The sequence below is a fragment of the Castor canadensis genome, chromosome 5 (assembly GCF_047511655.1).
Source record: "Castor canadensis chromosome 5, mCasCan1.hap1v2, whole genome shotgun sequence".
NCBI classification, from domain to species: domain Eukaryota; kingdom Metazoa; phylum Chordata; class Mammalia; order Rodentia; family Castoridae; genus Castor; species Castor canadensis.
Genome location: NC_133390.1, coordinates 147,479,092 through 147,504,382, shown reverse-complemented (window position 1 = coordinate 147,504,382; position 25,291 = coordinate 147,479,092). Strand labels below are relative to the sequence as shown.

At 37.6% G+C, this 25,291-nt stretch overlaps 1 protein-coding gene across 14 annotated transcripts in view; it reads left to right on the top strand.

Annotated features, from left to right (window-relative positions):
- Window positions 1–25,291, top strand: part of Plcb4 (phospholipase C beta 4) — a 381,620-nt gene that overhangs the window by 334,077 nt on the left and 22,252 nt on the right. For all 14 annotated transcript variants that reach the window (XM_074074368.1, XM_074074360.1, XM_074074366.1 and 11 more), the window contains 8 exons: window positions 614–665; window positions 2,099–2,201; window positions 3,660–3,824; window positions 6,168–6,372; window positions 14,327–14,415; window positions 15,439–15,589; window positions 20,244–20,293; window positions 20,430–20,495. In XM_074074368.1, coding sequence (XP_073930469.1) covers window positions 614–665; window positions 2,099–2,201; window positions 3,660–3,824; window positions 6,168–6,372; window positions 14,327–14,415; window positions 15,439–15,589; window positions 20,244–20,293; window positions 20,430–20,495 — 881 coding nt within the window. The remainder of the gene's footprint in view (window positions 1–613; window positions 666–2,098; window positions 2,202–3,659; window positions 3,825–6,167; window positions 6,373–14,326; window positions 14,416–15,438; window positions 15,590–20,243; window positions 20,294–20,429; window positions 20,496–25,291) is intronic.

Genomic DNA, 25,291 nt, shown 5'->3' with positions numbered 1-25,291 from the left:
AACCATTAAGCTAGCTTATGTTTTATTCTATGATGTTGTTTGTTGTTAGTTTTAACCAAAACATTTTGAAGAAGAAAAAAACCCATCCATTAAACCATTTATTTTGCTGATGGAAGAAATTTAAAAATTTGTCCACCTTAAGAGAAAAATCATAAGCCAGTCCTTGACAGTGAAGACACCTCTAGCAGAACTTTCTCTAAGTCTCCTGCTGGGAATAAACAACCAATTTTTATGTGATCCATACTTAGTGCTTTCTGTGTTCTTTTAAATCAAGTTTTACATTCATGCTGACCTTTTGGCTGTCTCTGGCATACTCTCTAACAATAGCAGGTTCTCAACATTGAATGAATAATCATACAACTCATGTACTGAATCACTTTTTAAAACAATTCTAGGATGATCCTTATGAAAAACACATTTATGCTTAATGTAAACTAAGTCATTTCAACATGGGGGACTTACATGCTTTAAACCAAGCCAGCAGTACCTTGGGTGTTAAAAGGAGACCTTTGGACCTGAAAATAATCTGATTCCCATTGTTTCAAATCACCCTGACAGTCTCTTTTTTTGTCCAGAGAGATGAGATGCTGAAATTATTTTTGTCTCTTGACAGACTTAGCAATGCAATTGAATCAGGGAAAATTTGAGTATAATGGATCATGCGGGTGAGTAATATGATTTAAACTGTTGTCACCTAGTTTTAAGATTCTATACTACAGACTTAATGGAAACATTTTATTTTTTAATTAGGGGCAACTGAATGTAAGTTGGGTTTGAGGAATGAGATAGAAGTAAATGAAATCCCTAGATAGATTATATTTTCAAATGTACATTCTTAGTCTACCCCATTTTAAAAAAGTTTTTATTCTTTGAACCACAAGTTCAGCAACATTTCAAACACACTCTAGAGTTTAATTCTCTCACTTTGAATTCAATACTGGAGGTTTTTATATCTGAGGCAGGTAATGAACAGGAGTTCATTTGGACATTAACTGGAGACATAGACATTACACATGTGTATCTTTACTGTTGATAAATACTGAAATAAAGTTAATTTCATATATAATGAAGTTGTATATGTCAAGTTGAATTTAATCCAGTTAGGATTAAACCTTTGTCTTCTCTTGATTCTTTTGGGTGTCTTATAAATAGAAGTTTTATAATACCACAAATGTTGTTCTAGTTTACTTAAACAGTACTCTTAAAAATCTGTGAACCAAGAAGTAAAATAGGAAATGTTAGTTTCATGGAAACACTAAAAGGTTAAATGTAACTAAAATTCTATAAAGATGAATAAATAAACTTCGTGGTCATTTTTTTCCATGTATCTGTCACTAGAAGTAAGTAATCCCAGGCCATAGCCCAAAGTCTATGACTAATCAAATGAAGTACTGTCTCTTCTATAATGATACTGTCAGGAAGTTCTTCCTGGTGGCTTACGTATAGGAAATCTTAAATTTTCGTCACTGAAAAACAACCAATCAAGATACATATTTTCAGCAGTTGTGGGTAGGAATGGCTCTTCAAAATGTACATTCGGTACCTCTGCTGCCACACTGTTCTCTTCCAGTGCACCCACACATACAAGTGACAGCCCTGTCATCAGAATCATCCATCACATGCCTACATAGAGCATGTACTACATTTTCCTCTGCTGTGTACTTTGAAAGAAATAAAAATTACATAGTTAGGAAGAAAAGGGCCAAACACATATGAACAAATGGAATTTGCAAAATTCGTGCTCAAACTGCACTCTGAGAACAGAGAAGGAAGGCCAAAGTTGGCCAAGTGAGAGAGGATTCAACAGCCTGCCTACAGTTCTGGTCAAAGGAAAGCATCTTCATCATTCTACCTACCCCCACCTTATTCAAGCAAAGGAGCATTATTTCCTTTGAACACAACACACCCTGTGTGGCAGATGTTATTGTCTGATGCTCTTCAGGATTGTCCAAAAGATCTTGCTTCCAATCCTTTAGGATCCTCTGATGAAAAGCCTAGATTCTAAGTTACAGATTGGAAAAGAAAGTATTCAGTGCTTCAAATAGTGATTTAGTCTTTATAGAAGCACAGTAAAATAAACTTGGGTTTGTCCTACCAGGTACCTTCTCAAACCAGATTTCATGAGGCGGCCTGACCGGACATTTGATCCCTTCTCTGAAACCCCTGTTGATGGGGTTATTGCAGCCACTTGCTCAGTGCAGGTAAGGCCCCTCCTCATCACAGGTTATGTAATTGTGTATGCAAATTAAATGGTCTGGAAAGATGTCACAGTTATCATACTTAATATCAAGCTGCATGCTCCATGTGTTGCTCTCAACTTAGACTTAAAATTTCCTTTTTTTTTCATATGGGACACACTTTGCACTAATAAAATTATGAGCTACTTAGAGTGAAATATACCATCAAAAATGTATCTGCTATATGATTACATTTATATAAAATTTTAGAAAATACTAGTTATAGTGCCAGAAAGTCAATAAGTAGTTGCCTCTGGACAGAAAGGGATTACAAAAGGTCCAAAAGATCGGCATACAATAGAGATACCTGTGTACCCATGTTTATTACAGCACTATTCACAGTAGTCAAGCTCTGAATCAAGCCAACTGTCCATCAGCTGATGAATGGATAAAGAAAATGTGAGATACACACACACACACAAGTATTATGCACCCATAAAGAAGAATGAAATTATGACACACACAGGAAAATGGGTAGAACTGGAGATCATTATGTTAAGTGAAATAAATCAAGCTCAGAAAGAAAAATCTCACATTTTTTCTCTCATATGCAGAATCTAAACCTAAAAAAATTACAAAATATGATATGAGTGTAAAAGCAGTACTATTTGAGAGGGACACAGAGAGAGGGGGAAGGGGAAAGGAGAGGGTAATGAGGGAGTGAATATGATTGGACTATGTTATATGCATATATATGGAAATAACCACAATGAAATCTCTTTGTTCAGTTAACATACACTAATTAGAAACAAAAGGGGATGGAACTTTTGGAGGTGATGGAAATGTTTGTTATCTTAATTGTGGTCATGATTTCATAGATGTGCTCACAGATTAACATTGATCTAATTATATACTTTAAATATTGTATGTCAGTTTTACCTCAAAAAACTGTTTCAAAATTATTAGCTATTGGATAATGTGAAAAAACTAATAAATGTCTATAGCCATCTGGAAAATAGATGAAAAATATTCACTCCACAGTTCTATAGTAGATGGAACTTAGCACTGGTGTATACAAATATGTGACACTGTCAGAACTGATTGATGTCAGTATCAATAAAGAACAATAGGCAAATTCTAGAATTGCTATTTTTTTCTTTAAAAGAATTCAGTAATGAGTATGGCATGATAGAATTCCAAAACTATGAAGTGTTCTTAGGACATAACTGAATCCATCACTTCACTTCAAATGTGATTAGTGATGTCATGGATACTTTTTCATATTATATGATTCATGTGTATTTTTGTCACTCTTCTTCTAGAGAGTTTTAGAAGGTAGAACCTCTACTTGCAGTTATTTTTTGCTTTAATAAAGAATGAATACATATTTCCACTGTTAACTCCATATTTCCTGATTATTTTTCACCACTGATTCTTACCCAGAATTCACTTTTCTCTCATCCTCTGTCTGTGTTACTGCAGGTTATATCAGGACAATTCTTATCAGATAAGAAGATTGGCACATATGTAGAAGTGGATATGTATGGGTTGCCCACTGACACTATACGCAAGGAATTCCGAACCCGCATGGTTATGAACAATGGACTCAATCCAGTTTACAATGAGGAGTCATTTGTGTTTCGGAAGGTAGGACATTATCAATGTATCAGAGTAACTCTAATGACTTGGGAGACATGATTTAGTGCATAGATAGTACATGACATATGGACAGATAATTCACCCCACTATCTTCTTTTTTCCTTTCTTCTAACAGATGTTTCCTGTAGCTATCATCCAATTATTGTTTCTGTTTAGCTCATTTTGACTCTTCTTTCCTCCTTGGCCTGCCCCTAATGTGGCAATGCCCAAATTCTTAGTTTACAATCTGCTCAGAATGTACGCTCTCTGGTGGACACAATCATGCATTGGAGGATTCTCCTCCTGGTGATAACTTGCACTGTTTATTCAGGCAAGATGCTGCACCCAAACCTAAGGCCCATCAGTGTCATTGTGTGATCCAGTTGGTATGATTCTTCTTGTCCCTTTAGAAAGTGATGCACCTGCTGCTACACACAAGTATTGTGTTTCAGATGCAGTGTCCATTGTTTTACATTTCTCTCCCAGTGATGTGTGCTGGATCCTAAGAATAACCAGTCATTTCTCCAATGTTCAATTCTTAACCTCTTCATCTTGTCAATTGAAGATGCATTGAAAAATGTACTCACTGTCTCCAACAAAGTCCATTTCTCTCTCCTGCTTGTTCTGTTGTCCTAAGCAAGTAATTTCTTACTTCTTTAGGGATAGGTTTGCCAGGTGGTTCTGCTCCATGTGTTTGTCATGTAACACTGATATTCAGTTTCTTGTCTTAATAAAGTAGGGATTATCCATTTCAGATGGAGTAACTGGCTTACAGAAACCAAATTAAGGGAGATCAATATAGGTTTGATAAAACAGTTGATTTTGAGATTTAAATTCACCCTAACATGTGAATACCATTATCCATGTAACTCCCATTGTCACCCTCTACTCCTGTCGGGATGTGGTATAAATTAGCTGTAATTTTGCTTTTTTTATTTCCTGATTCTCCCAATTTATTATAGCTGGGTCTTTTGCTGGTATGGAAGAGTGCTCTTTGCCATAATGAATAATCCCTACACCCATTTCTACAAATTCAGGCATTTTTTTTATAAATAAGGAAATATCTAATTTGGTTTCTATATCTCTGGCCCTAGAAACAAAATGCCAATTCTGGATCCTTCACTGTTCTTAAGAAGTTAAATTGCTTTCACTGGTGTCAAGTTCTTTAATTTTTTCTTGTTTCTTGTTCTTACTATTGTTTGGCAAGAGAGGCAAAGCCCAAGCCGCCATCCACCACATAACAAGAAGAGTGAGAGAAATGGGCTGAATTTTAGTTGGACTTCTCTTCATCTTTGTATAATTGGAGTTAAATTATGTTCTCTGTGTTTAAAAAAGCAAGCACACCATTGTCTATCTTTAGACACAGTACTCAGATCAGCCGAAATCCCCTGGTTGCTCTTAGCTAATAAAAAGGCATTCCTTATTAAAACACATTGGATTTTCTTCCATTATCTGGCTAATTTTGTATCTTAATAGGGACTCTGCCATCTGAACTGAGATTTTATGTCCATTTATTCAATTTAGGGGTGGCTGGAATACATAGATGTCTTAGAATCAAAGTATATTAATGTGTTCAGTTGCCCTCTGTTCCTTCAATGTCCTATTTCTATAAGAATAGTAACACTATCCTATTCCTTTAATATCCAAAATGTTTCCAAAACTGAGGAGTGCAAGAGATAAAAGAGAATCTAAATTAATTTATAAAATGCTTTTTATATGTGAAGCATTTCTTCAAAGATCTTTTCTATAGTCTTAAAAGTAGGCAGAGCTAAGGTCAGAACCAACCCAGGTTCTTCTGGATAGAAAGATCACAGTATTAGAAGTACCAATTCCCAGGCCCAGCTCAGTCACTGACAGTCTCTGTGATTAAGAAAAGTCACTCTATTTTTCAGGCTTTCCTTTTTATTACCCGTGGCTTGGGTAGAGATGAGGAAGGAGGACAGGCTTGAAGTCATGGTTTTTAACATCCATTTCATTTAACATTTTTTGGTTTGGTTTGGTTTGGTTTGGGGGGTATTGGTTTGAGGTGGGATGTTGGCTTTACAGTTGGTTGTGAAACAGGGTCTGAATTATGTAGCTGAGGCTGGACTCCAGCTCACAATCCTCCTACCTTTGTTTCCCAAGTGCTAAGATTAAAGACATGCACCGCCACATCAGGCCATCTCGCCTTTCTCAGTGTCTTGAGTATCGTAGCTTATAAGGCACACTTTCGTAATGCAGGAGGACCCTGTTTCTGTTTTCATCATAAGGGGGAGCTTAAGAAAAGTATGGACTTTGTCCAGATTCCTGGAGAAATAGTTCTTGAGAGCTGCACTACAAAAAGTAATGAAAAGTCCTATTCTTGGTTTGCAGGTGATCCTGCCCGACCTTGCTGTCTTGAGAATAGCAGTGTATGATGACAACAACAAGCTAATTGGCCAGAGGATCCTTCCCCTGGATGGCCTCCAAGCAGGCTATCGACACATTTCCCTTCGAAATGAGGGAAACAAACCTTTATCACTGCCAACAGTTTTCTGCAATATTGTTCTTAAAACATATGTGCCTGATGGATTTGGAGGTAAGATAAACTCTTGACTATAGAATATGATGTATAATGAAGACCTCAATTACAAGATTATAAAATTTTGTTCATGCTTAAAAGTGATAATGTCTCTTCCTGCCAGTGTGCCAACCCTGGAAGTCTTGAAGAAGTCAAGGATAAAGTGAAACCTTAGATTTCACAGTAACAAATGAAAGGACAAAGACGGATTATCTTACTCTTTTCTTATTTCAACATATAATTTCATGCTACTTATCAATTTTTACAAATACATCTTAGGAAGGATGTTTTTATACTGCTAATCAATGTGAGAAAAATAAATAATATGAAATTATATCTTATTCATTGGTATCATTAAAAGATTTAAATTGAACTGTTATCAACATGCCTGAATTTTCTCCCTAATTAACAGTCGTCAATCCACATTGGCTTTACTAAGATAATTAATGGGAGGAACCCAAACTGGATCAAGTCACAGGATTTTGCTTGTACCAAACAGATCACTCTTTGTAGCCACCAAATAGCCAGTAACATTAACCATCTCAGAGTCTGTTGACCCATAGGAAACAGAGCAGTGTGCCTGTCAAATTAGCCAAGAGTTCAAATCCTAATTCTTTACCACTAGCTGGTGAACTTGGGTCATGCTCTAACCCCTCGAATCCCTCATTTCCTCACCTGTAAAATGACAGTAATAGTATTACTTCCCTCTTTGCATTCTGGTTAAGTAGTCATCCTTATAGTACCCCTCACCGCGTAGAAAGGTTCAAGAAAGAGTGTGTGTCTGTGGATAAAGATGACTCCTCTTCTAAGCTAGAACACATCAGTATCCTACTTGGAGAATATGGGGTTGTCTGGTTCTGGTCATGCATGCTGCTCTGGAGGCAGCCTGAATGCAGGCTCAAAAAGTTATTGAAGCTAGGGGGGTTTTCAGACACAAAATCTATTTACAACTGTTTCCTCCTTTGACTTTGTTTTTCATTTAAAAAAAAAAAGGCACATCAGAAGCTGCATCACATAGAAACAGATATAATAAGCTACAATTGAGGCCAGGAGAGAGTTCTGTGGGGCTGGGTAAACAGTAAGAGAAGGAGACAGGAGGCCTGTGGTATGGGTCTGGAAGCCACCAGCAACCCCAGAAACCTGTGTGACAGCACAACAGTAGCTTGAAGCATCACCAGATAAATGAAACCATATTCCACATATTTGAGCTTAGAAAGCAGGAAGTGTGTTATAAATGCCTAATACATTTTAGGAAACATTACATAAACCCATATGGTAGAAAATTTTGAAGTTTGCCTCTGCCATGGGTTAAATTTCAAATGAAACTATAATTCCTTCCTGGGAACTGAGCCATCTGATTTAAAAAGGGAAATAAATCATTTGTTGAGCTCCTGCTTGTGTGACTTACATAAAAGAAAGTCCAAAAATGTAAAATCATTCTGAATAGATGTGAGTGTATATAGATCTATGCTGAAGAAATATCTACATTGATATAGTTCAACTTATTGCCAGTGTTGACATTTAAATACCGATCCAAATTAATCTCTTTAATGACAGTCCTGCAAGTATTCCTCCCTGTCATGCCGTGGTGACTGCTTCCTTTTTATCACAGTTCCAAATGTCTGTTCTGTGTGACCATTAATGGTGGGACTCCGCAACTGATGTTTGAATTTCAGATTTGATATCCACTGACAGTTTATTCAGAATTCTCTGGTCATGTTTTTTTATAAGTGAAAAAAACAAGAGCAGATGTTATGAGGTTTGAGGGTTTTACCCTTAAAAAGAAGAATATAAGAATTATCTATTTCCAAATTTCTGATCTTTACATCCTCTTGCTTCTACGGTGTGTTCATATTTCATTTGTATAGCCAAACATCCACATTTTGGTCTAAGTGTTTATGTATCACAGCAATGGGGAGGGAAGTCTATAGAGTTCCCCAGCAGAGTGATATTCTCTGTTGACTCTCTAGGAATAGGTCCAGAATGAAACAGTGCTATCACACTCCAGAGTTTTCTAGGGGATAAAAAACCAAAAGAACGAGGTTCATATACATCAATAGAATTTTATTTGGCTAAAGAAAGATAGTGTGGATTCATTACTTCATTCCACAAATATGTACAGCAAGTTTATTCTAGAAAAGATAAGAAAGCTAGAATACATATTAGAGAAAGAGTCTCATACCACAAAGAATAGAATAGGGTCAACCACAAATCCTTTACCCAGAGTGAACTACCATTTACTTCCATCCTTATTTGTTTTTTATTTTACCACTGAGCTACACTCCCACTCCTTTTGATTTTTTTTTTTTAATTTTGAGACAGGGTCTTGCTAAGTTGCCGAGGCTGAGCTTGAGCTTGCAATGCTCCTAAATTGTGGGGATTATAGGCATAATCTGCTGTGCTTGGATTACACTTTTATTTTAATAAAATTTTATCTTATTCTCATACTCATTCAGAAGCCTAATTTGTTTTTCTTTGTTCACTTAATGGAGAATAGTTTCCCATGTCATGGGATATTTCTGCATTTTTCTTAGCTACATAGGATTCCATTTTATGCTTTATTTAGCTATTGATAATCATTTAAGTCATTCCGATTTGTATTCTCACATACAATATTGTACCTAGGAATCCTACATGTACAGTTTTGAAAGTACTTTTGATTCTTTCCTGAAGATGAATTATTTGAAAGAGATTATTGCACCAAGTGTGTATGTGTTTGTGTGTGTGTATATATCGACTTAGGTACATACAACCAAATAAACAGAATAGGATATAATTTTTTATCATTTTTAATTTCATCAGTAAAATGATATTTCAGTGATTATACATTTAAAAAATACTTCCTCAAAGGAAAAGATGTATTGACTGGCTATTGCTTAGTACCACACTATGAGTGGCCTGAATGAGAATTATAAAGTTGAAAATATCATATAATACTCTCAAGATATGAAGAATTATGAGAGGCTAGCAGGTTCACGATTTGTGATTTTATGAATTCACAAATCAGTACTTTTGCTAATTGTGTGCATCATAAAAATCCTAGAACACTGAAGTCTTTTATTCCAACTACCATTTATCAATGACCCAACCATCTGGTCACAAGGAATGCTGACATCTGCTTAGAAGAGTTCATCCCTCATCCAAAATTCTGAAATCCAAAACTTCTTGAATGGCATGTTGCTGCTCAGAAAGGATGGACTTGTCCTCAAAGCTCCCCTTTGTTTTTTGACTTTGATTTTAAATTGGGTCATTCCTACTTTTCTTTGATTCTCTCTCTGTCTCTGTCTCTCCTCCCCCCACCCCAAAGTGGTTCAAAGTGGTTTCAAGTACATTTCACCATCTACATAAAGTTCCAGGAATCAGTTGGGGATTCAAAGACTGTCTCTTTTTTCTTGGCTGATTTGATGCTGTTTCTTTGAGGCTACAGAAAAATGTTTGCTACTGGCCATCTAACCTTGTGCTAGTTATACAATACACATATATATTACTGAACTCCTTGCAGCACTGGGATAACAATAGTCCCAGGTCTCAAAAGTGAGGCTCAAATGAGCTCTTGGAACAAAGCTGACCACAGCAGCTCCTCCGTTAATTTTTTTCACTTTTTAACAAGCTAAAGAAAAAATCTATTCCTTGTAAGTTCTTCACCTTAGCTTAACCTTTAGTTTGTGTAAAATGCCACAGTAAGTAATTGTGTCATAAGTAATCCATCATCCTAAGAAGAAATCTCTTAATCTCTTGCCTACTGAGAAGCTTGAGAACTGTAGTGCATTAGTAACATTGCAAGATTGCTAATAAACTTCGGCAGCAATGTGTTCTACATGATTGTCAATGTATTTTAATTCTCAGTAATGTCATGTTGGCGGCATCACTTCATAGAAACAAGAAAAATGTTATGAAGGCTTTTCCAAGTGTGGACAATGCCTTAGGAAGGGTTTAAGCATTTACAGGAGTTTTGGTCACCTATTTGTTGGGGTTCTGTCACCTTAAGGTGACTTCCCACAGAGCAGGACCTTTGCTGTTTGCAGTTGCTCATAATTTAATACTACCCTCCTGAATCTGGTGCTCTTTAGAGGCTTTGAACTCTGGGTGCCCCATCGCCCCTCTAACATCACATATGTCAAGAGCCCAGTTTTTCCATCCCGCCTCTCTTCCACTTACATGAATGCATTGTTTTCCTTCCTCATCCCCTCAGCAAACAAAGGCAGGGATTGTATTTCAATTACTTCTCCTCCTTATCACTACATTATAATAACTCCCAAAACACACAAGGAAATAGCAAAACAATAATGGAATCTTAGTTTCTTTGCTATAGCAGAACCCTTGAGACTGGGTAATTTATAAAGAAAAGAGGCTTATTTAGGGCTAGGCAGAGTGGTTCACATCTATAATCCTAACTACTGAGGATCACAGCTGGAGACAGCTGGGGACAAAAGTTAGCAAGACCCCATCTCAACCAATAAGCTGGTGCATACCTTTCATCTCAGCTATGCAGGAGGCCATAGGTAGGAGGATTACAGTCCCAGTCAGTCGTGAGACCCTTATTCAAAACATGACTAAAGCAAAAAGGGCTGGTAATGTAGTTCAAGTGCTAGAGTGCCTGATCTAGTAAATGCAAGGACCTGTGTTCAAGCCTCAGTACCACAAAAAAGAAAGATTTTTTTTTTCCTGGTGGAGCTGGAGTTTGAACTCAGGGCTTCATACTTGCAAAGCAGGCACTCTACTACTTGAGCCACGTCTCTAGTCCATTTTCCTCTGGTTATTTTGGAGATAGGGTCTCAAGAACTATTTGCCCAGGCTGGCCTTCAACCTAGATCCTCCTAATCTCAGCCTCTCCAATAGGTAGGATTACAGGTGCGAGCTACCAGCACCTGGCTAGAAAAGGGGTTTATTAGTGTAGAGGTCTAGAGGCTAGACATCAGAGGCAGTAGGGCCTCAGCTGCTCAGATTCTGGTGAGGTCCTGGAGCTGCTCCTTGTATGGTAGAAAAGCAGAAGGACCAGAGGGAGAGCAGGGGACTAAAAGACTTTACATTTTGTAGCAACCTGCTCTCAAGGTAACTAACCCACTCTTGCATGAACTACAGGTAATCCCTTCATGGAGGTGGAGCCTCCATGTCCCAAACACCTCTTAAAGGCCTCCACCACCTCTCAGCATCATTATATTAGCAATTACGTTTCAATGTGAGTTTTTTCTAGGACAACCCACTTGCAAACTACAGTAGATAGCTACATGAGCTTCTGAACTCTTCACAGAGAGTTCTGTTCCTAAGCAGCCAAGATGGGAAATGTCTACTGGCTAAAGAACAGCACTAGTATCTAATTCTCAGAAAGTAAATTTTGCTGGGTGCTGGAGGCTCATGCCTGTAATCTAGCTACTCAGGAGGCAGAGATCAGGAGGACTGCAGCTCAGAGCCAACCCAGGCAAATAGTTCATGAGACCCTATCTTGAAAAACCCTATCACAAAAAAAACTGGGTTAGTGGAGTGGCTCAAGGTGAAGGTAAGGAAGGGAAGACTAGATAACAGGTTGGTGCACAGCATGGAGGCACCCAAATGCCTTGAAAAGCTGGGGCTCCACAAACAAACACACAAATACAATAACAAATTCCCCTGAAAAGTCAACAAGTATCTGGAAGTCTGTACTAATGAATTGCTATCATCGCTTTAGTTCTTCAGGACACCTAAATTGATGCTTTCCACTCTATTTGGATGTGAGGGAAGGATGGGCGGGGAGGGAAAAAGGGAGGTAGGGGACATGGGAGTACATGGGAGTCTTCACTAGGAGAGACCAGCCTTTTGGAAATGGCACTACACCCAGAAATAGATGGTATTTTTAAATGCAAATAAGTAAAGCTTTGGTTAAATCTAGAAGGAAAAAGCAAATGAGATCAAGCAAACTGGTTTCTTTTTAAAGAAGATTCCAGAGCTCCTGCTGTGGCTTCCAAGCATCTAGGCTATGTTAGCTTGCCCTAAGTATTAGTTGGGCGGAGTCAGTTGTTAATGTGTACACCTTTCTACCCTGTTAGATGTTTGGTGTGGTTAGGCTAGACACATTTATTTTCCTGCCAGTGAATGTTGATTAGCATTTAAAATTAGTTTTAAAAGGTAATATGTAACTATAAGTAAGAGATCCCAAATAAGACATTTCAAAAAGTAAGACTCAAATAAGGCAGGATTTCAGGATCTGGTGGCATTAAAGTACCAATAATTTCTAGAATTGTTAATATTGGTAATTCAGGACAGATTTAAGTAATGATATTTATACAACAAATGAATATATCTGCAGTGTCTCATTTTGTTCTGTAGTTTAGACAACAAGCACATAATCCTACAGCAGATGGCTGACAAGAACATCCCAGTCAGCTTGCCTGGGAGCTACTAATCAGTGTGTGGAGTCAACTAGGTCAGAATGATGCAACCTCAGACTTAGAAAAGGCCAAGCTGCAGTAAACAGGGGAGAAAGAAAACCTCTGAGGTTCTAGGTAGGGCTCCCCCAAAATCAAATTATGATAAGACCTTGGGTAGTCTCCAGGGGCTGGTGGCAACTCCCGATAACACTGATTGATAAATCTGTCTTGTAAATTAAGTACATGACTTTGTATGCAGAATCATACCGAAGGATTTAAGTAATGTAATTGTTTTTCTCAATTACTCGTGGTAATCAAGTTTATAGTTGTCCTTTTCACCCTCTGTCTTAGTTTCCTGGTGCTACTGTAACCAATTACCACAACTTGGATGGCTAGAAACAGTAGATATTTATTCCTCACAGTTCTGGAGGCCAAAACTTTAAAATCAAGGAGTCAGCCAGGCCGGCTCCCTGTGAGGACTCTTGAAAAGAGCCTCTTCTTAGCTCTTGGTGGCTTGTAGCTGCACCACTCACTTTCCGCCTTCATCCTCAGATGGTCTTCTTGTCTCTGTGTATCTTCTTGTGAGGACACTGGACTTTAGATTTAGGGACCATCCTAATCGAGAATGATCTCATTTCAGTACTTAACTGAAGCATATACAAAGGATTGTTTATGAATAAGGTCACATTCTGAGGTTCTGGACAGGGATTTGCTAAAGGACTATTTAATCCAGCACACCCTCTCAATTCTGCTTTATTTTTTCATAAATAATTCTTCAACAACTATCTTAAAATTTATTGGAATAAAGTTTGCTAAGAATGCCTGTCGATAAACAACTTGTTATGCAACTCAACTATTAATTTCCTGATAAAAGAAAATGACAAAGAAATAGGTTTTTGCACCAAGATATTCCTTGAGAAGTCATCTTTCATAGAAAAATTGAAAGTCCATCTAATACCTACCAGTGGAGAATAGTTTGATACATAAAATCAGTGGGCCATTATCTATTCACCAAAAATGATTTTAGAAATATACAGATACCATACACCCTAATCATAAATAAAAAAGCAGATTATATAATTTTAAGCTATTTAAATATGAATTCATGTTTAAAATTACACCAGAATATACAAAAATTAAGTTGACTTTAATTATACACTACCCCTTGGAGTCTAAAAACAAGTGCTACTACTCCTGTCTCCCATGCTTCCAGTTTATCATCTCATTGAATTCTAAGAATAACCCTACAGGGCAGGTGGTATCTGCACTAATTATCAGCTGAAGAAACTGAGGCTGGGGACATTAATTAACTAACTCAAAGTCACACAAATAAGTGAAGCATCAAAATCCAAGGCACTTTGCCCTGCCACTTTGTCCTCATTATTTGGAGGAATGTCTAAGGTAAGAAAAGTGAAAATAATTTGACTTTTTACCTTTGCTTTTCCTTTTTTTCTCATTTTCTACAACTAGCTGTGCTTTTGTCACTATATCTATCTTATGTCCAGGGAGAAGATACTTAACAGAACATGTAATAAGTGTTCAGGATTATTGCAGAATACATTAGCTGAATTTTCTTGATATTCTCAATAAAAATCAAGAATTAACAACTTGTTGACTTTTTTTTTCAGATATTGTGGATGCTTTATCAGATCCAAAGAAATTTCTTTCAATTACAGAAAAGAGAGCAGACCAAATGAGAGCTATGGGCATTGAAACTGTAAGTCAAAATAGTTAATTAAAGTCAACCTTGAAAATATAATGAGGGAAAGAAGCCAGTCACAGAGGTCACATTATTTTTAAGAAATGTTCAAAATGGATAAACCCCTAGAAACAGAAAGATAATTTGTGCTTTCAGGAGTTGGGCTATAACTACAAAGTGATTAGTAATGATTATAAGGTTTTTCTGTTAGGTAATGAAAAGTAGATACTGTTCCGAAATTAGATACTGACAGTGATTGTACAGATTATACCAAAAAACAATAAATTGTATGTACACCTGAAAATGAATTTTATAATCTGTAAATTATGTCCCAAGAAGGCTGTTATTTTAAAAATTAAAAGAGCAAAATAAAGTAATAAATTAATGTAACAAGTATAAATAAGGTTTATAAAACTAATCTTATTAATTTACCAGTAGTTTCAAGGATCTACAAGAATGTAGCATATTTAATAAAATGTGGCTGCCAGCAGAAAAAGCCACTTCACCACTGGTGGCTTAACACATTTGGGGATCTCCGCCCCATTAGAAATGAAATGGAAAACATCTGTGATGCTATTAAGAAAGTTTAAATGCAGGATATATTTGTAATACACTGAACTACTAACCCAGTTCAGTGAATTAATGAAAATGACATTTATTGTTGTTTCTTCATTTTTTATCCTTACACTCCAACTTTCTCTCTGATTTCTTGTATACTTATATTGCTTGTTTCTTTGTTTTTAAATGTTCTCATTACCAGACTCCTTAGTTTGAAGTGGAAGTAGCACTCTCTCCAGGAGTTAGAAAAAGAGAAGGTATATCTTGCTTGGAAAGGAGTTGAGGTTCCTTCCTTGGCTTGATCCTGTGCCTCTAGCCTCAGGAAGCTACCTAATCTCTAATCTTGCCAGGCAAATATCCTTTAGTAGAGTAGAAGAGTAAGAAGGGGAACGAGATAAACTGATGGGGGTATAAACTGGATTTGCTAAAGTAATGTGTAAGGTATTTGACTGTGAGTGGCATGTCTGAATGTTTCTCTTCCAGAGTGACATTGCTGATGTACCCAGTGACACTTCTAAGAACGACAAGAAAGGAAAGGCCAACACGACCAAAGCAAATGTGACTCCTCAGAGTAGCTCTGAGCTCAGACCAACCACCACAGCTGCCCTGAGCTCTGGCCAGGAAGCCAAGAAAGGTGAGAGGGTTGTTGGGTTCCTCACCTCTTCTGGTGATTTTGCTTCTTTCTAAGAAGTCTTCCATGAAAGGATTTAGAATTGTTGGTTTTGCCAGTTTTTGTTCTGTCATAAAACTTAAAACCAGCATATTTTGTTGTGGATTAGACAAGCTGCTTAATTCCCCTAAGTGTTTAACAGAAAGTCAACATTTGTGTTTCATTTGCTTGAGCTCCTGCACCTAGTTACACAGGGTACAATATCTGTAGTTTTAAACAATATTTAAATTTGTGTCCTTTATAGGGGGGAGGGTGAACCTTTCAGACAGTAATGTTAGTAGCAAACTCACCTCCACTCTCTTCTGGATACTGTTCTACATACTTATTTGGACAGACAGTGGGCTCATGAACCAATAGAGTAATGGCTATGTGGACATTTCTAAATTCCTTTACTGGTAATTTCCCTCTGTACATAGACACTTAGTACCCATGATTGTATATTGAATAAGCATTTGAAGGCCATGTCCATGTAGTTACCTGCAAATGAAACAAAAGATCATAAGAGGTGTCCCATGTGCTAGTATCCAGATGATAAATAGGAAAACAGTTGTGCTGGTTACTTAAGATTGACATCCATTCTGATTGAATGTTACTCATCCCAAAGTAGTCAGTATTTTTCTTGACTTTGAGTCATTTACAAAACTCACCCTTCTAACTTTAATAAAAATTTACTTTTCTCTTAGTGGAATATTACTCAGAATAATAGATAGTTCTCATTTGTATGAGTTCAGTGTCCTTGGTATAGGGAAATCAGGTTCTTCATCACTTAAATACACACAGTACTTCAGCATAAGGTAAGGAAGGACAGACTTTCCCAAATCAAAGCATCATAGTAATTTAGCAGTAACCTAAGTATACATCAAGCTTTGTGAACAAATTAGAAAATAAGACCACACAAGAGAAGCTCAATTTGTACTGCCCTGCAGCTGTTTGTCTGTTCTTCTCTGGAAAGAACAGAGAGCTTTACCAGCCCTGGTCATTACTAACATTACTACTCAGACACAGACAGACAGTGGAAAATGAGAGAGTTGTGTTAAGGTTCCTGTCTCTCACCCACAAGTACATAAAGGCATTAGTAATAATAGTGTACATGGCCTGAAAAACAAGGCAGTGTGACCAATTTCCAGAGGACAAAAGTGATCCTAGTTCTAAAAGGGAACATGTTAGTGTTTTGAGCTGCCTCATCTTTGGTTCTAAACAAGGTTACACTGGAAGAAGGCAAGAAGCTGTCATTTCTACTCCGGAGGATCTATAGGGCATTTCATTTTGGCATTTTATTCAGGAGACTTGGAAGCCTCCTCAAAATCACACTACAAAGTTTAGCAAGAAATGCCTGTATAACTTCAGGGACTTTGCATGACTGTGATGGATGATAAGGACAAGTCTCTGCACAATGGCCAGTCCAGGCAGGTACAATGAGGCCTGACAACTCAAAACAGAAGTGGAGAAGACATCCCTTCCAGCAAGGATCTAAGAGAAGACTCAGGGATAAGATCCCCTTGATCTGGGCCTTGAAACAGATGTGATGTGAACAAGAAGGGAAAGGTGAAGAAAGCCTAGAGAGAGACTTGAGGAGGAAGCCAAATGAGAAGCAACTAAGTATAGAGAAAGTGGGCATAGGACATACTAGTGGTTAGTAATAAGTAGTTTACTTCCTTCTGTGGTCTAGAAAGGATTCTAGGGTCACCTCAGGAGACAATGGGGAACAGCAATCAATGAAGAATTTTAAGAAGAATAATACAGTCTTTGCAGAAGAGTTCATTGAAAGATGTTCAGGAACTTTAAGAATAATGGTAGTCAGGCCACTATTATCACACTTATCACATTATGTTTATAGAGTATTAACCAAAGAAAGAGATTAGTGCAGGTGAGCCATGCCTCATCATCAGTGCTTCCTTGGAGCCATGGCTAAGAAAGACCTAGCAGTTTCTTTTCTTAGGAAGTAAATGGCTGATGAATGAATGATAGTGGTGAGGGCCTGGATTAAGCTGGAAGTAGTCAAAGGGGAAGAAGATTGAGGTGGAAGAATAAAAGTTGGTAGCTTGGATATGGGCCCTAAGATAGAAAAGGTTAAATGGTAACTCAGAGACTTTGAGGTGAGATCCCAGAGATGGATGGTGAGAGAAGTAGATGAGTCAAGAGGAGGAGTTTGTTTTGGCCCAGAAGATGATTTTTGCCCTGCACATTTTCTAGTTCAAGCTGTCACTGATACACCTGGACTGAAAAATGTGATAGCAGATGTGTGGTATGGTCAAGAGGAAGATGGAGGAGCAAAGAGGGGGTGAGGGGAATAAGAATACTTAGGGAGAATGAATAGCAGAAAATTAGAAACAAGAAAGACAGAGAGGGGTCTACGTTAGATAAGAATTTATAGATGTGTTCAGAAAAGTCATGCCTATGAAAGTACTGCTTAAACCAGGAATGCTTGGGTGATGAAAGTAGAACCCTAGACAGAAAAATATGGTGACTAAAAACATAAAATATTCTCATGGACAGTAGCATGTTGGTAAGAACTAATGAAGAGAAACAGAAGGAAAAAGAAAGTGAGGGTCCATAGTGAAACCAGAAAGAATGAGCTGATATGAAATGGATAGGTTGCTACAGACATCTCTGAAGGAAGCCCTGAACTGTTTGTCCTGTACCTACATTCACAAAGCCAGGACCACACCTTGCTATCTTATTTCCGTTTTTTACATTTTAAGAACAAGAGAATAAGAAAACATAACCTCTAATTAATTTCTAAATTGGGGTTGAAGAGACAACAAAGTAACTTTTAAGGAAACATGTTGATAAGAACAAAAGCATTATATAGTGAAATGTCAATTAGCCAGAATCTTTGGAGGCCAAAATATGCTGCTTAACCCATTTTGATGCCAAGGAATCTGTATTTCTATACCACCCAAGACAGTAGCCTGTACCCTTGTGTGGCTTAAACATTAAAGCTTGAGCCCCACTCACACTGGCCACATTTCAGGTGCTTGAGATCTACATATACCTGGTGGCTCTCTATTAGACACCTCATACACAGGACTTCCATAATCATCAAATATTCTATTGATCATGCTGCTGTAAGCATATAGACAGAACTGAGCATGAACTGATTTCCTATTTTGTGTGGTGTGGAGTTTTTTATAATTAAACCACTTAGGTTTAATTATAAAATAAACCACTTAGGGGAACCAAAATTTTTATAAGTTATTTTTGTTTCTTTTTCCAACAGTGCAAAATATGATTGAGGGAGATACATGTTGTTGAAGGTAGCTGGTCATCAAGATTTAATTGAACCAAGACCAAAACAGGAAAAGAAAGTCTCATCAGTCTAAATCAAGCTAGATTTCTGGAGGGTCTTGTATATCTCCCAGATTCCATGTGTTCATTTTACAGGCAAGACAACTGAGACCCACAGATAAGAAACTCTTAGCCATGCTGGGACTCACCCCCCTGCCCTACACTGCCTCTCACTCACCATCTGCCATAAAGAGATAGAAATGAGCCCTGTACCCGTCATACCCTATCCTAAAACGTTATAGTTCCCAACAATGATTTCTGTCAGCCAAAACTTTCCATCTACAGCCTTTACACCCTCACAGAGTTGCTTAAAATGAATTAAACAGAAAGCCAAGAGCTTGGAACTTCATGCCTATCTGTCTTGAATATATCATACCTGACTTTTTCTAATGGAAATAAATTCTAGTACAGAGTGCACATTCATTTTATTTGCCTAAGATGAAAATCTGCAGTCAAACTGAATCAGTTAAGGATTCTTCTACAACCAAGGTTGCCATGACAATATGTGGCCTACCATTAACTCAGATAGCAAGATGACTGTATTACTCTAGGTTCCCAAGGCAGCATCCTATTATACAGTGGTTTAATTTCATTATTTCCTGCATGCTAAAGGCAGTGCTTCACTCAACAGCATATTGCTTAAGTGCTAAGATTAAATTTGGTAAAAGAAGCAAAAAAACCATTTTATTCTTTAGTGATGATTAAGTTGGGAATGGAGTTGGGATGACTGGTATGATGTGCCTTGAAATGTAAAGATAAAAGTAATTGTAATGGATGCTGTTAGGCCTGATCTGATTCCTTGACAGGATTGCTTAGCCCATCCCCTAGCTGCTTAGAGTGTTGGCTGATTGGGAATTACAGTTGTTCCTTCTCCAGAATTGCCCTGAGGCTATGAAAGTTCCCTTGCCTGGAAAGTTTTATAAAACCTCTGAAGCTCTCAGCTGACTCATACTCAGTCCCAAAAGCCCAGCTTTCCTTCATCCAGGTAGAGTGATACCTGAGTACAGTTTATACCAAAGAGCTTCCATAGGACCAGATTGAGGATGGATTTTAGCTACAAGTATACCCTCCCTTTTCCCCATGTTCTATCCTGTTTCTCTCTTGGCAGTTTTTCTGGAGAGTCTGACCTCAATAAGTCATGTGTGCCTGAATCTTCTGTTGGTAGGGAACCTAAGACACTAAGCATTTCAATGATCTAATTAAATGCTTTGCAGTAGGAATTTAAGGTGTTTATATCCATCACATTACATTAAAGCTACTTCTTTGGATCAGATCTTAAAACTGAATTTTATATAATCTATTATTCTAATTTTTTGTGACTTTTTTTAAGGTATTGAACTTATCCCCCAAGTGAGGATAGAAGATTTAAAACAAATGAAGGTAAAATTGCTTGTTCACTTGGCAAGCACTTATACTACACATTCTGGTAAAACTAACATATTTTTCTCATCAAGTATAATCATTTTTATTACTAAATAAACCTTATTTTGGATCCTCTTTCCCCCCACCCTTACAGGCTTATTTGAAGCATTTAAAGAAACAACAGAAAGAGTTAAATTCTTTAAAGAAGAAGCATGCAAAGGTACAGTGCCTTTTGTATGCATGTGTATGTGTGTGTTTCATTTTCTTGGCTCCTTTGTGTTTTACTTTTAGCTCTCTGATGAAAACCTACAGGTTCTATTTTGTGTTATGAACAGATGAATTATTCATAGCTACAGATACTTCTTAGAAGCTAATCCTATCCAACTAGACAGCAGTACCTTCATTTTAACTGGTTAGCAATGAAATCAAAATGTAGAGTCCTTTGGGGACTCATCATTACTGATTTGTACTCTGAATTTCTAACAGTTGTTTCAAAAGCTTAACTCCCACTAATAATATGACTTCATGAAAAATAATTGGCAATGAAGCTGACTATTGAAGACCAACTCACAACCTTAGTTACTGGTTGGCTAAATTCCCTAGATCAGTCCAATAGCTTAGCACACAGAGTGCAGTGGAAGCAGATGCTAGCAAGCCCTGAATTTCTGATCCACAGCACCTAAGGAAGGTTCACTTCTCACTTTTCCCCCCTGGGTTAAGTTAACTCAACCCAATAGCCAATTTCTGAAATTTACTTATTTTCCCTTTTCACCCATAAGAAGTCTTTGAGAGAGGATGGGAGAAATTTTGAGAGCCTGTTGCAAATTTAAGAGAACAACAGGAGGCTCCAGGAATTCTCTAGTAGGTTGAAAAACTTCTCAGCCTTCAAGCATTCCCTTGCAGAGGATGTTGAAAAAATGCAGAGCCTTTTTCCTTCTTTCCTTCCTAAGATAACAACTGTCCTAGAAGGATCATGTGTGTCCTCTTCCATGAAGGGCAGTGAGAGCAAGAGAAACTTCATTTCTTAGTTTGAAAGGGCCTCTAAGCTCTCTAAAACTAGTTTTGTATTCTCACTTCTCTACACTCTGACCCAAGCCTCACACCAAGGCATCTCTTCACTGCTGGGTGTGAACCTTGTGCCTTTCAATCAGTCCAGGTGCTAAGATGCAAAGGGCATGGCCTTGATGCTTGTCATTTCTTTTACAATTTGTGCTCCTTTGAGAGGTCAAGCCTAATCCTGGTTTAGCAGTGTTCCCTGTATTATTGAATTGATGGGTCAGTGACTTGCTGATACCAAGGTCAGTTCAAAGACTCTTCCCAAGTTTCATAAACAATTCCTTTCATTGCCTAATGGGGAAATTCCTCATAGTGAAGGGGTGTGTGTGTGTGTGTGTGTGTGTGTGTGTGTGTGTGTGTATGTATGGCAGGATATTATAGACAGAGATGTTTAAAGTAGGGGTTTCAATTTTATTGCTTATTTGCAATGAACTGCAATACAGCAAAGCGAGTGGGGGAATAAGAGAGAATGTAACTTAAACAAATTTAATTATTAGCAATGGAATTGGTTCTCATATGCTACAGCATTTATAACAGATTTGCCTTACATGTAAATTGGAAGAATCTTTGTCATTGAGTAGGCACCTCAGTGGCCTTTGGGCTAGTTGAAAATGTAAACTTAAATATACCATGACTGATAATAATAACAACAGTAGCAGCAGCTAGAAATTTTGTATGCCCCATATTTCTCATATGCCATAATCAGTACTTTATGTGCATTATCTCATTCAATATTTTCTACCTTGTAAGGTAAATTCCATTCAAGTCCCATTTTTTTTTAATTTTTATTTTATTCATATGTGCATACAATGTTTAGGTCATTTCTTCCCCCTTCCCCCGCCTGCCCCCTCTCCTACCCCCCCTCTCTTCCTTACCTCCCCCTTACCCCTCACTACCAGGCCCGGAAGCTCTTACAGTGAAGAAGGCAGACTGACATCTGTAACAAGCCTCACCTTTGGCCATGTCATGTCGTCCTAAATGGGCTTCCTCTTTTTTTTTTTTAATTGAGATTCATTTTTTTTTTCCATTCAAGTCCCATTGTGTACATGAGGAAATTCAGGATTAATGAGGCTAAGCAGGTTAATAACCAAGAGTTAGGGAGTAGCAGATGTGCTGGTAACTGAACCTGAATCATCTAAATCCAGAACTCGTGCTTTCACTGCATTTTTCAAGTAGGTTATTGGATGCCCCACTAAGTAAACAAGTGCGCCCTCTTTGGGTCAAGTGCAGCAGTAACATGAGATGTTGACAGAATTCTCCAACTACTTTGGGCAGTGCCAATACAAGATTACTTAGAGAGTTAAGGAAGGATACTCCTTTACTCTTTGCAAATTTACCTACATCCTACATACAGTTATCGGTTTCTCTTGTTCTTGTCTAACTTAAGTCACGCCAAGACCAAACTGATTCAGATCAATTAGCAGGTCTAATCTGCTTAACCAGAAATGTGTCAAAGGTGGGACATGAGTTTCATGTGAGACAGCATGGAAATGACATAAGTAGACCTTCCTCTCCACCTCAATACACTTTGGATGTTATTTCCTCCATTTTCTTCTGTCTATTTAGAAGCGTAATATTCATATCATTCGCTATCCAGAAAATCCCATATAGCTGGATAAATCCACGTTATCTTCACTTTCAGAAAATAACTTGTAGCTCTTATAACCCCCACATTATTAAAAGAAAATTTTAAATCTCCCTAAATCCTACTGCCTGGATTTGTGTGGACTTTCACAACATCTTTAGCACGGATTTGTGTGGACTTTCACAGCATCTTTAGCACGCATTCTTTGGAGGAGGAAGCCTTAGCCTTCAAAGCTCTAAAGTAACAGAGCTAAAGGACAACAGTAGAATGTGTGGTACTTTCCTGCTGCTTTTCAGAAGCATTTCTGAGCAGGGGGCTGCATTTCGCAGCTTGTTTTCATGTTCTCATACACTTCAAAAGATGAAGTTTCAAGGATGTATTATAAGCTTATAGATGAATTCCTTCTCCCACATTCAATACACGGGGGACCCATTCTGTTACTCATACTTCTTTGGCAGCACAATTTATGGGATCTGAGTACTGGAGTCTTTTATGTAAAATTATTGAAACTAACAAGGTTAATATTTATGTAGTACCACTTTTGTATCACACATTATATATGTATATGTATATATATATTCTCAAATCTTCACAGTATCCCTGAAACCTAAATAATAATCTTCATGTATTAGACAGGAATAAAATGAAATTCAGAGATGGGGAGTGTCCCTTGCCAAGAGTAGTATCACTAGTTAAATACTAATTTTATCCTTTACTATTTACCACATTGTCTACTTTTATTTAGAAGTTTTTACACTATTTGAATTGTCTGAGAGCTTTGTAAAGAATTAATTATTAGAAAATAATTCTTCTAATAATTATACTTTCTTGTCTATAGATGTTCTATAATTTTTTAGTCTATAATATTTTAATATTTTCCATTGTCTCTTCTCAACCAACTTCTAAGCACACTGTCACTAGGATGATAGATATATGCCACCACAACCAGCTTTTTTCCATTGAGATAGGGTCTCACAAATTTTTTCTTCCCTAGACTGCCCTGGAGCCATGATCCTCTTATTCTCAGCCTATGACTATCTTGGGATAACAGGCGCATACCACAGAACTCAGCTATTGATTGAGATGGGATCTGGCTGACTCCCTGCTGGGGCTGGCCTCAAACTGCAATCTTCCAGATCTCAGCCTCCCAAATAGCTAAGATTAAAGGTGTGAGCCACAAGCATCCAACTAAAAACGCACATTCTTGTGCCCAGCTAAAGCTTTTCTCCTATGCACACCATATTTTGAAAAATATTTCTTTAGAAACACTGCTTAGCTCTCTGTCTTGTCTCTCAGTCCCTTATTGGAATACTAACTGCCTGAAAGATGCAAATCAGGCCCCCTGAAGGAAGTAGAGGCTTTAGCCTATTGTCAAGCAACAGTAAGAAAATTCTCCCCACCCTTCTGTGAAAGAAAGTCTACAACACTTTATAAAGTTTGGAAGCTACCTCACAAGGTTTACCACCCCAGAACTTTGGTTATACAGTTATGTACGAAGGGGAAAAGGTAGCCCAGGCTGTATCCTCCCAAATACAGTGCTTGTTCCAGCCTTGGCACTCAGTAGCTAAGAGCAGTGATCAGTACATATTCAGTGACTGTAGATAAGTCTCATCTCATATACATATCAGTCCAGATAAATAATTTTATTCCTCGGTTCTAAAATAATGTGAATCCATGAACTGCATACTAATGGTTTAAGAGATAAATGTATGGTCCCAAAGAGAACTTACTTCCAAATTTTGTGAGTTAGCTATAGGAAAAAGAAATACTAGTGTGAACACAAGAATCTGCCATTTATAAACGAGAGCCATAGAAATAGATATGTTATCTGCTGATAGGATATTTTGAAAAAAGACATGGATCTGAAGTATTGGAGCCCCAAACTAGATCAAGATGCTCATGACATACCTGTTTTTTGGAAAGTGGTGATGATCAATTACTCTTGACTCTGAATGTAGTTTCTAGTTCTCTGTAACTTTCTAGAACCACCTCTTCAATTTGAAGCAGAAACTAGGGTAATGTTTTCAAGTATTTTCCATTAGATGAGACACAGAAAAAACAGAAGTATGCAACATTAATCCCATCCTAGTACATAGTCACTGGCCCAGAGCTGGGGGTCACTTCATTAAGAGATAGGAATGCTTTCCAGTTGTCCAAAGTGGTCACATCCTTATAGCAAAAAATGTAAATCCCACAATTAAATAAATATTCCCAGTACCATATTAGAAGCAGAATTACAATTCAAATGTCTGTTGTGGCCAGTCAGGGAGTAACTAAGGGAAGCTGGCCAAGCAAGTCTAGACTACAGAAGAGCCAGGAACACTCATTCCTATTCACAGGCAAGAAAGTCTCTGCCTCACCATTGGTGCCTCTAG